General features: G+C 65.2%; 1 protein-coding gene across 1 annotated transcript; it reads left to right on the top strand.

Moving 5' to 3' along the window:
• Positions 1–2,539: 2,539 nt before the first annotated feature.
• FCRLB (Fc receptor like B) lies at positions 2,540–6,684 on the top strand. The gene is made up of 5 exons (XM_036015787.1): positions 2,540–2,570; positions 3,023–3,490; positions 4,879–5,145; positions 5,673–5,948; positions 6,133–6,684. The coding sequence occupies exons 1-5, from the start codon at positions 2,540–2,542 to the stop codon at positions 6,543–6,545; spliced, it is 1,455 nt and encodes a 484-aa protein (XP_035871680.1). The 3' UTR covers positions 6,546–6,684.
• Positions 6,685–11,315: the final 4,631 nt, after the last annotated feature.

The following is an 11,315-nucleotide window of genomic DNA, read 5'->3' as shown; positions in this document are numbered from 1 at the left end:
CCCACCACAAAGGATCCTCTGGCCCCAAACGTCCACGGTGCCCGGGGCGGAAACCCCGGCCTGGCAGAAGCTTGGTGTCCGACTGCGGGGGTGGGGGGCGCTTTGCCTCTTCCACTCCCTCCCTCCATGGCAGCCTCGCGCAGCAAACGCTGATTAATGACACGCAGGCCTGCGGCGGCTCTGCTGCTGCCCGAGGTCACCCTCCGTCAGGCCCACACACGAGTCAGCGTCTCTGCCCAGGGATCGGTTGAACGCACCCCCGCCCGACCCGCCTGCCCGAGGTGCAGCAGGGTCCGGAGATCCCCCCCCCCCCCCGCAGGCTCCCCTGGATTTGGAAGTCTGGGCGAGCCCACTGTGCCGGAGCAGCGGCGGCTTGTTGGACCGACTTGGTCCCTGAGCTGATTGTCTTTGAAAACACACTCGAATCTCTCTGGGGCCGCGCTAACCCCCCCCCCCCCCCCCCCCCCCCCCCCCCCCCCGTGCTCGGCTGGGGCGAGCCACTCCCAGGCAGCGGGAGCCGGCCAGCCGGGCCCCACAGCGGCCTCTGGTCGGAGAGGCGGCGTGCGGTTCTGTGGGGACGGCAGCCCACGCGCCCCACATCCCGGGCGGTGCTGCCTGCTTCCTCTTTCCTTGCGCAGATTCCTCTGTGCCCGCGGTGACCCTCGGTGACTGACGACAGATGTGTCTGCCGGGACGAGCCACCGGGAAACCAGGGCATGGGCCCTGGCCCGGTGCGTGGGCGGGCTGGAGCGTCACCCCGCGCCCCCACACGCCAAGGGGGGTGGGTTCCGGCCCCGGTCGGGCAGGGCACACGCAGGCATCAACCGACGAGGCATCACCAAGCAGACGACAAATCCGTGCTTCTCTCTCTTCTTCTCTCCCTCCTCGCTCTCCAAAATCAATAAAAAAAAAAAAAAAACCCAAACCACCGAGGGAATGGCATCCCACTGGATGTTTAGGTGCGAGTTTTAGGAAGGGACATCTGGGAGGCCTGTGACCCGGTGCCCGCCGCACGTGAGCTGGAAGGAAGCCAGGAATTCAGACTTGGTGGGGCGGGGCGGGGGGGTTCGAGCCGGACTCTGAGCTCTGTGTGTGGTGAGCCCGGTGGGTGCGCCTGGGGGTCTCCAGGGACGGCTGTGCGCTCTGTGAATGTGGGGCGTGGCCCGAGGTGTCCTGGAATCTGGCCAAGAGGCTGAGCTCGGAGCGACAAGGAGAAGCCCGACGAGCGTCACCTGGTGTGGGCGAGGGCCACGCTGCCCGCTGTCCCGTTCTCGTCACAGACGAGGGGTCTGGTCAGGGGCCAGGCCGGAGCCGTGGGGCGGGGGGGGGGGGGGGGGGGGGCTGGCTGCGGGGAGCCCAGGCCGGCAGGCCAGGGACGAGGAGGCGGTGCAGCCCCAGAGCGGGCGGTCCCCGGTCCCCGCTCCCAAGCACCCTGCTCTTCCCTCCCTCCCAGCCCCGGGCCCCTGATCAGGTGCCGCCCGCCCACCAGCTTCCCAGACTCTGGGACGCCATCCCTCTCCCAGCAAAAGCTGCTCTCGGCCCAGGGTCGGAGGTGGCCCCCAGAACCGAAACGACGGGTCCCATTTCCCCAGGAGGCCTTTGCACGGGTGGCGAGGGAGGGCTGGCGCCTTGGGAGACGCCCTGCGGGAGTTCTCAGAGCGCAGCAGCCCCGGGCGTCCCCAGGCCGGAGGGCGGGGACGGCCCTCCACCGAGTGCACGGGCCTGGCGGTCTCCTCTGAGCCAGGGTTCCCGGGGCGGCGGTGCCCGAGCTGGACAGCCGAGGGTGGGGACAGGACCCAGCCCCCGCAGACACACTATCGGGCTGGAAAACTCATTAACTATTTACCCGGGGACACGGGCTCGCCGTTGCTCAGGGCGGATCACGTGGCCCAGAAAGCCGGGAGGTCGCCGGCGCAGCGTCTCTGAGGGGCCGGAGTAGGGGCGTCTGTGCGGAAGGTAAGGGGCGCCCCGCGGGCGTGGCCGGGGCGGGGGTGCGGGGTGAGCGGGAGGAGGAGGAAGGAGGCCCCCGTGGGTGCGGGGCCACGGGGCGAGGCGACTGCGGCGTGGGGGAAGACGAGTTTCTGGCTGCGGAGGGTTCGGGCCCAGGAAGGAAGAGAGTGGGGGGACTCTCAGGGTCGCAGGAAGGGGGGGGGGGGGAGACTTGTTACATTCCGTCCCTGAGGGAGGGAGGGAGGTCGGCCCCGCGAAGCCGCACACCGGGGTCTGTCCCCGGGGTCTGCGGGCCAGGAGGCTGTGTCTTCCCCAGCGGAGGCTCTGGGGCTGGCTGGACGGCGGGTGGCAGGGTCGCCTGCCGGTGCCGGGGCTGCCCTGAGGTGCGAGGGTGCCCTTGCGGGGGTGGGGGCGGCGGCGGGGCACCTGAGGGCTGGCACCTGTGCAGCCTGGCTCCTGCTCCCCCCAGCCCCCCGGCAGCGGACAGACCGCTGGAGCTCCGGGCTCTGCTCGGCCCCTTCTCTGCCGCCCCCCCGCCCCCCCCAGGCAGCCTCCCCACCCTGGTGCAGCGGCTGCAGGCAGACCGGCCATGTGGGCGCTGGCAGCCCTCCTGCTCCTGGGTGAGTCCACGACGGGCAGGGGACCAGGTGTGCACACGTGTGCACACGTGTGTGTGTGCACCGGGGACACGCCATCCCCGACTCCAGACACCTCACTGTCTCGGAGGGACGGGGGTGGGGGGGCGCCTCCTCCGAGCTGGGGGGGCCGAGGCCGAAGAAAAGCAGGACTGGGTCCCTGCCGAGTCTTTCCTGCGGTCAGGGCGGCGCCTCCTCCCTCCAACCTCCCTCCAGCACCTCCCCTCCCTCCTCCTTCCATCCCTGTTCGCAGCAGCTCCCAGCAGTGGGCAAGCCGGTGAGTGAGTCCCCAGCCTCCTTCACCCCAAGTTCCGACACCTCTCCCTGAGCCCCAGAGTGACCTGCCTGGGCCCTGCCCCCTGCCCCCCGCCCCTTGGCTGCTCTGGGAGGGTGCCTTTCCCCATGGCCACCATCCCTGTGACTCAGCTCGCCTGCAGGCACTTATACACGGGTGTTGGTGTCACCGGGGGAGGAATTGGGGGACTGGCTCTCAGTAGCTCCATGTGGTCACTCTCCTGGGGGGAAGGGCCAGCGATGTGGGCCGGCTCCTGGAAGCTGGGGTTTCCCGAGACTTCCCGGGGAACAGAGCACAGCTTCAGGGGCCTCACGGTGGCCTTCGTCCCTGCGCGGCCCCTCCCACACGCTCCCAGCTGCTCTGGAGAAGCCCACGCTGTCCCTGCAGCCGCCCTGGACCACCATCTTCAAGGGGGAGCGGGTGACGCTGCGGTGTGACGGGCACCACCCCCTGGTCGTGGAGCTCCGGCCGGTCAGCACCCTCTGGTACCTGGGCCACCTGCTGCTGCCCTCCCACGGGAGGAGCTTGGAGGTGCAGACCCCCGGGGTGTACCGGTGCCAGACCCGGGGGGCGCCGGTCAGCGACCCGGTCCACCTCTCTGTGTCCAATGGTGAGAGTCTGTGCAGGGGGCGGGGGGTGGGGGCAGCACGCGGCTCCTCTGGTGAGGCTGGCGGTCCTGTCCGAGGGGACGCCGGGCCACGCCCATCGGGGCGGGAAAGGGGGGCTGCCTTGAGTCTCCGGAGAAGGGGGTGCCTGACACTATGTGAGAGACGCAGGGAAGCCTGCCCGTCCCTCAGGTCCCCTCACCCTCCCGCCACACAGGGGGGCAGAAGGACAGTTTATGAGACTCGGGCCGACGGTCCGGAGAGCAGAGGCCCTCAGGGCCCAGGACGCTGGTCAGAGAACCGGGCGGGGGCGGGGCGGACAGAGCAAAGCAGGCCCAGGGTCCCTGGCGGGCGGCGCGGCTGCAGGGTCACTCCGGGCTGACAGGCCTCTCTCTGTGCCTGCCACCGGTGAGCAGGGCCAGCGTCCCCGCCCCCGCCCCCCGGCACCGGGTGCTGTGAGGACCGGAGAAGGGCCACAGGTTGTGGGAGCAGAAAGGCAGCGGGCGGCCAGAGCACTTGGTCAGAACTCCATTCCAAACCCGCCCACGTGGGTGCCCAGGGGTCAGCGGAGAGCCTGGCCCGGGGACCTTTGCAGGACAAGAGGAACAGAAGCTGTGTTCATCGGGGCCCCGGGTTGGCTACTTGCAGGGAATAGTGGGTCCCCGGGCCCCGTGGGCCACAGCCGTGCCCACAGCTTAACGACCACCACTCAGTGCAAAGAGCAGCCCCGGCACACCCCTCCCACCCACACGTGGCAGTTCTTGGAAACTGTGGTGAGTGTGGGCGCGGCGCCAGCCGGGACCCACCACGGCCGCTGCCCGAGGAACCGAGAGTGCGTGGGGGCTGCGGCCGGTGCCCGTGGAATTCCTTCTCCGTTCAGGACACCTGCCGTGCGCCCCCCCTTCCCAGCTGTGTCGGCGTTGGGGGACACGGGGTGCGGTGGGAGGCGCCCGGGGCCACCGGGGGGTCACAGAGCCCTCCGCCCGAGGTGGGGTCGATGGGGTCGAGGACCACGTGGGCCTGGACGACACGGGGGGGGGGGCGGCAGCAGGTGCACGGCCCTGGGCTCTGAGCGGGGCCGGTTTCCCCAGGGCTCACCTGCACCGGGAGTGGCCGGGGTTGGGGGTGGAGGTAAAGGGGCAGAGGGGAGGTGGGCAGAGGACAGGCCGGACGGCCCTGCACACGCGTCCTGACGAGGTTAACCTGCACTCCGGCGGCCTTTCTCTTTGAGGCTGGAGCCAAGCCTCAGGAATCGTGGCCCCCGCCCTTTCCCTGCCACTCACCTGCCGCTCAGTAGGTGGAGTGGCAGGCGCGGGGCAGAGGAGAGCAGCTGGGAGTGGGGCGGGAGGCGGGGGAGAGCCTCACCCCAGGGCCTCTGTGCTGCCTGCCACAGACTGGCTGATCCTGCAAGTGCCCTACGCCGCGGTGTTCGAGGGCGAGCCGCTGGTCCTGCGCTGCCGCGGCTGGTACGACAAGGCGGTGTACAAGCTGCACTATTACCGCGACGGCCAGGCCGTGCGCTACTTCCACGCCAGCGCCAACTACACAGTGCCGCAGGCGCGCGCCGGCGACAGCGGGCGCTACCAGTGCTCCGGCACCATGCGCATCCCCGTGGAGAGCGCGCCCATGTTCTCCTCCAAGGTGGCCGTGACCGTGCAAGGTGGGGAGACCTGGGGCGCGGGGTTGGGGGTGGGGTGCGGTCGAACCCGGGAAATGCTGGGTCGGGAACCAGGCGGGGCAAGGAGGGGCGGAGGAGGGTCGAGTGGCTGCCGGTGGCGGTTGCTCTGCTCGACCAGGTGCGCTTTCCTCTCCTGCTCCGCAGTGAAGGCGCACTTGACGCGCGGCCGGCGTGGGGACGGGTGTCCCTTCCCCCACGACTCCCCCCCCCCCCGCTCTTGCTCCTTTGGGGACCCCACCTAGGGGGCGGCGGCAATGGTGGGCATCCCTGTGGGACTCCGGGGGAGGCAGGCGCAGCCTTCTGTGGAGAGCCCGAGCTGTGTGTCCTCATGGACTCCCTGCCGCGTTTCAGGAGCCTTTCCTCCCACCCGCCCTTCGGTCTCCTGTGGGCGAGGAGCCCTAGCGGGACACCCAAGGAGAGCAGGGTCGGAGGCCGGCGACTGCGCGCCCCAGCTCCCGGAACGCTGGCTCCGGCCTCACGTGCGCGCCCTGCCCGCACTGCCTCCGCAGAGCTGTTCCCGGCGCCGGTGCTGAAGGTGGCGGGCCGCGCGGAGGCCGGCGGGGTGGTGGTGCGCTGCGAGACGCGCCTGCACCCGCGGAAGAGCGCCGTGCCGCTGCAGTTCGCCTTCTACAAGTACAGCCGCGCGGTGCGCCGCTTCGACTGGGGCGCCGAGTACAGGGTCCCCGAGTCCGAGACCGACGAGCTGGAGTCTCACTGGTGCGAGGCGGCCACAGCCTCCCGCAGCGTCCGGAAACGCAGCGCGTGGCTGCAACTGCCAGGGCGCGGTGAGTGAGCGCGCGCCCTGGGATGCGCCCCCGCCCCCCCCCGCACCCCCCGGTCTCCCTGAGCCCCTTCCGTCCCCGTCCTGCGCGTCCCCTCCACCCCGCTCCCGCCCGAGCTGCCTCCCGCTCCGGCTCTCTCCCCCCACCCCGCCCGGGCCCCCCCCCCCCCCGCGGTGTGCCTCCACAGGGCCATCTCGGGACGCGTCCACCGCCGCCCCGGGCCCGCAGGCTGCACCCTTGGCGCCTGGGAACAAGCCGCTTTCCTTCCGAAAGCCCCTGGGGTCCACGTCAGTCCCGTCGGTCATCTCCGTCCCTAACGCCACTTCAGCCGGGCGGCGGGACCCCGCGGGCAGAGGCCCCAGCGCTGCGCCAGCCGGCTGCGCGCCCCCGATGCCCACGGAGCAATCCTTTGGGGCCCTGCGATCCGACGTGGACCTGCTGCTCCGAGAAATGCGGCTGCTCAAGGGCCTTCTGAGCCGGGTGGTCCGGGACATGAGGGACCCCCGGGCCTTCCCGGAGGCGGGGGCAGCACTGGGAACGCCCACCACTCACTGGGCAGGGACCCAGGGAGCCCCGGAGACCGGCTCGGCAGGGAGCTGAGGGGCAGCCCCGTGCCCTCACCAGGCCCGCCTGCCCCTATCTCTTCTGCTTCCTGTCACCTGAGCCCTTGAAAAACCATCTGTTCGTGGCCTTTGTTTTCTGCGGTTTTTCAGAAGCACATAAAGCGTGGTAGCCACAATGGGTCTGCACGCGTGCTTGGGGGGCAACCGCCGGGCCCCCCTCTGATGGCTTCCTCCCCTGCAGCGCAGGAAGGAAGTGGGGCCCGTGTGCGTGCGCCGAAGGGCTTGTGTCTGGAGGTGAACCGGGGCTCCCTTAGCTCGTCGCGCAGCCCACCGCCTGCAGGCTTGGGCTCACTGAGGGGGCGGAGCCCTTGGGGACCTGTCGGGGCCAAGCTGTGATCTCGGTCATTTCACGCTAATCTGAGAAGACGTCCGTCCTACCTCTGATGGGTTTATGCCCCAAAAGCTCTGGGTTTGGTTTAGTTTCAGAGGCTGAGAGGCACCTGTGTGGGTCTCCCGTATGTGGTGGGGGGGGGGGGGTTACAAGGGTCAGCGCTGCGTGACCAGTGGGTGGGCACCCTATCTGCAGGGGGCAGCAGGCAGGCCCCACTCATGTCAGCCGCGAGTTACCAGTTGGAGTCACAGCTTCCAGAAATGTCTTTGAGGAAAGTTTAAGACAGATCCTCGAAATTGCTGAATTCTAGTTTTTAAGCAGCTTTTTTTTTTTTTTTTTGACTTCCGGAAGAGCCACTGCAGCACCAGCACACCTGGGCTCACAGCACACGGGCCCACCCCCCCCCCCCCCCCCCCGCCCCCCCCCGCCGCAGGGTGGCAATACTGACACCAGATGTCCACCATGGTCCCGGAGTGTCTCCCTGCGGCCCGTTCTCACGAGCCCCATCTGCCCGTTCTGGAGCCGCCGATTCCCCGCCCGGCTGGCGCTCGGCAACTCTCGTCCTTGCTGGCTCTGCGCCCTTCCTCCGAGAGCTCCCCGTCCTCCCCCTTCACTTGAACTTGATAGAGAGGCTGCCACAACCCACTTTCCCACATTTCCATGAGCGACTACACGGAAGAGCATCCACGCCCTTCACCACACTCTTCTGGGAATTGTTCTTCCCCGTGTTCTTCCCGAGTCACTGGGACGACCCGGGTGGGGGGCGGGCACCCCAGAACCACAGTGCACTGGGGTGAGCGCCCTGGGAAGCAGGCTCAGCGGTGGTGGACAAGCAAGACGCCTCCAAGTGGGGAGGTCTTCTAAGCCCGATCATCCCAGTTCTCCGCCGAACTTCCACGAGCCACGGGGAACAGGCGCTACAGCTCTCCCGTATCGGTTTACCCAGCGGTCACGCCGCCTGCAAAGGATCTCCACGCTTGACGTCTATTGTTTTTTTTTTAAGAATTTTATTTATTGATTGACTTTTAGAGAGAGGGGGAGGGAGGGAGAAAGAAAGGAAAAGAAACATCGATCAGCTGGGAGGCCTGGCCCGCAGCCCAGGTACGGGCCCTCACTGGGAATCCAGCCAGCGCCCTTTCGGTTGGCAGGCCCGGCGCTCAAGCCACGGAGCCACCCCAGCCAGGGCCTTTTTTTTCTTTCTGTTCTTACATGTTTTTTCTTTATCTTCTTTTCTTAGGTAAGTCCCTTTAACATTTCATAAAATAAGGGCTTGGTGATGATGAACTCCTTTAACTTGACCTTATCTGGGAAGCACTTTATCTGCCCTCCCATTCTAAATGAGAGCTTTGCTGGATAGAGTCATCTTGGATGTGGGTCCTTGTCTTTCATGACTTGGAATACTTCTTTCCAGCCCCTTCTTGCCTGCAAGGTCTCTTTTGAGAAATCGGCTGACAGTCTTATGGGCACTCCTTTGTAGGTGACTGTCCCCTTATCTCTTGCTGCTCCTCGAATTCTCTCCTTCATTTTTACCTTGGCTAATGTAATTATGATGTGCCTTGGTGTGTTTCTTCTTGGGTCCAACTTCTTTGGGGCTCTCTGAGCTTCCTAGATTTCCTGGAAGTCTATTTCCTTTGCCAGAATGGGGAAGTTCTCCTTTATTATTTGTTCAAATATGTGTTCAATCTGTTGCTTTTCCTCTTCCCCCTCTGGTACCCCTGTAATTCGGATGTTGGAATGTTTAAAGATGTCCTGGAGGCTCCTAAGCTTCTCCTCATTTTTTTAAATTCTTATTTCTTCATTCTTTCCTGTTTGGTTGTTTTTTTCTTCCTTCTGGTCCACTCTATTGTTTTGAGTCCCAGTTTCCTTCCCATCGCTATTGGTTCTCAATGCATCTTCCTTCATCTCTTTTATGGTAACCTGCATTTTTTCATGTAATTTGTGCCCCAAATCAACCAATTCTGTGAGCTTCCTGATCACCAGTGTTTTGAACTGTGCACCTGATAGATTGGCTATCTCTTAGTCGCTCAAAAGGATGAGCCCTGGGGCATTGCTCTGTTCTTCTGTTTGAGACATCTCTCTCTCTCTCTTTTTTTAATTTATTTTTTGGTCTAGTCACTCCTGTTATGGTGAGGGGCGGAGCCTTAGGTGTTAACCGGGGCTGGGCACCCCAGTCGCTAGATTGTGACGTTGTATGTGGGGGCAGGGGCGGCAGGGAACAATGGCGGCAGCCCCACTCTCCTGGGACCTCAGTCCCTTCCCTGGGATCCTGGGCTGCGTGCTCTGCCCTGGTCCACAATCGCAGCCTCACTGGGTCTGCCAGCTGCCGCCTGCGTACTCAGGGTCCAGCCACTGCGATCTTGGGCGCCCCAGATGCCTTACGCGCTCCCGGTTGCCCTATGCACCCACTGCTGTCTGCTCTCTGCGCTGCGACCCGCTCCCAGGTGCTCCTCTCCGCCCCTCCTACGGTCTGGATGAACGGGTCTACTTCAACTTCTTGGCCGTCCGACTTCCATTCAGATAAATTCTCTGTCAGTTCTGGGTGTTATTCTGCCTCTGAATTGTTGTTGTTCCAATCTTGGTTGTGCGTGGAGGTGCGGTGCGTCCACCTGTGCCTCCATCTTGCCGGAGTCTTTTCTTTCTGTTCTTAATGATGCGTGTGCACCCTGGCTCAGCTAACACCGGAGGGGAGAGCGTGGGTGCCGTCCACGGGAGTCTTTTCAGTTCAGAGGAGCCGATCTCACTGTGGTGACGTGGGAGGGGACCAGCGTCCCACATGCCGATGTCAAACACGCCCCTAACGCAGCCCACGAGTGACAGCCGCGCTGAGTCGCTTTGGACCCGGAGGGGGGGGGGGCCGAGGTGCAGATGTCACCTCTCAGGGGCCAAGGGGCCGGGGTTCGGACGTCACGTCTGGGACTTGCCAGCCGTGCGGCGCAGGCTCCGGGGCTCCGTCCCCTCGCTGCAGGACCGCGGGGCGCCCCAGCGAAGGGGGCGCGAAGAACGGAAAGAGTGACCGGGCGACCACAGCAGGTCCTTCCGGCTTCCTTAGAAAACAGAATTTTAAAAACTCCTAACTCAGCCTTACAGATGCACACAGAGGAGAATGTCCGAGAAGTCGGTTGGGCAAGGTCCGCCCAAAGCTTCCCCACGGTCAGTCTGAATCACGTCTGCGCTCGGGCTCCAGGGCCCGAGGCCCCCCCTTGGACACCCTCTTCCCCCCACGGGGCCGGCAAGCAGCGATCCCTAAAAGTTTCTCAGAAGCCGTGGCCGTCGCATTGTTGCCAGACCTGAGGGCTGACTCTGCACTTATGTGCAGCTCCTTACTCTGGCACGTTGCCAGATGTGTCTGAGTCACCCCGCCCACCTCTGCCCACAGATGACAAGTGTCCCCGCTGTCTCTAGAAATTTCTGGACGGCTCTGACCACTGGCAGTCCTCCCCGACACACGTGAGTGAGCAGTGTGATTTCATCACAACGTCTGCTCCCTGGGCCTCGCAGGTTCACTCAACAGACCTAGTTACTGGCGCTCGTGTCAACCCCCCAGACACACAAGGACACCCCTTGGGTCGTGTTTAGTTTTCCTGAAGGGCAGAGTTTACTTCCAGCTGTTTCCTCCCCCCGCCCCTTGTTTTTGACTGTTCTCCTTCTGAGTTCTCTGTCTGCCCTGCTCCTCGTCTCCAGAAGCTCCGTGCTGGGTCGGAGGTCCGTGTGGGGCCTGCGGGGACCGCCGTTCCCCAGAGGCAGGAAGGCGGGGTTTTATTTTTATTTTTCACACTTAGGCCAGGGCGCTGTGGCAGGATGTCACAAGTGACGTTTCCCAGCAGAATGGGCCTGTGGTTCTGGAGCGAGGGTGTCAGGGGCGTTGCTCACACAGGAAATGGGGGGGGGGGTTGGCTTTGGGCCCTGAAGTCACAACAAGGAGGTAAGAAGGTCGTGGTGTGGACAGGAGGGAGGGTCTGAGAGGAGGCTTCTTTGTCACACAGCGAGTCCCCATCACAGTGCCCCCTTCCTAGTGGGGAGGTGCCGCATGCAGGAGAGGGGAGGGCTGAGGGGTGTCCCTGGGACAGAGGCAAGGGGCCCAACTCACACCTGGGGGAGCTGAAGGGAGCCGAGGCTGTGGGGTAGAGGGGCCGGGGCGGGGTCAGCCTGAGCCCAGAAGGTCCTGGGGTCAGCTGGGTGTGTGAGTATTTGTGGCCCATGAAAGACAGAGCTGGCCCGGGGCCTGTCTCGGGCCCTGCACAGCAAGGCCCCCTGGGTGGGTGGACTGAGGCCCTGAGACGCTGGAGGGGAATCAGGAGCTGAGGGGGGAGGTGCAGGGACCCCTGGAAGAGATGTGTCTGCCCCGAGGGCGGGACAGGGGACAGCAGTCCCAGAGGACACAGCTCCCAGGTCCACACCAGCACCCACCAGGCAGAG

This window comes from Phyllostomus discolor, chromosome 14, assembly GCF_004126475.2.
Source record: "Phyllostomus discolor isolate MPI-MPIP mPhyDis1 chromosome 14, mPhyDis1.pri.v3, whole genome shotgun sequence".
NCBI classification, from domain to species: domain Eukaryota; kingdom Metazoa; phylum Chordata; class Mammalia; order Chiroptera; family Phyllostomidae; genus Phyllostomus; species Phyllostomus discolor.
The sequence above is the reverse complement of the archived record's forward strand: the minus strand, read 5'-3'. Positions and strand labels throughout refer to the sequence as shown.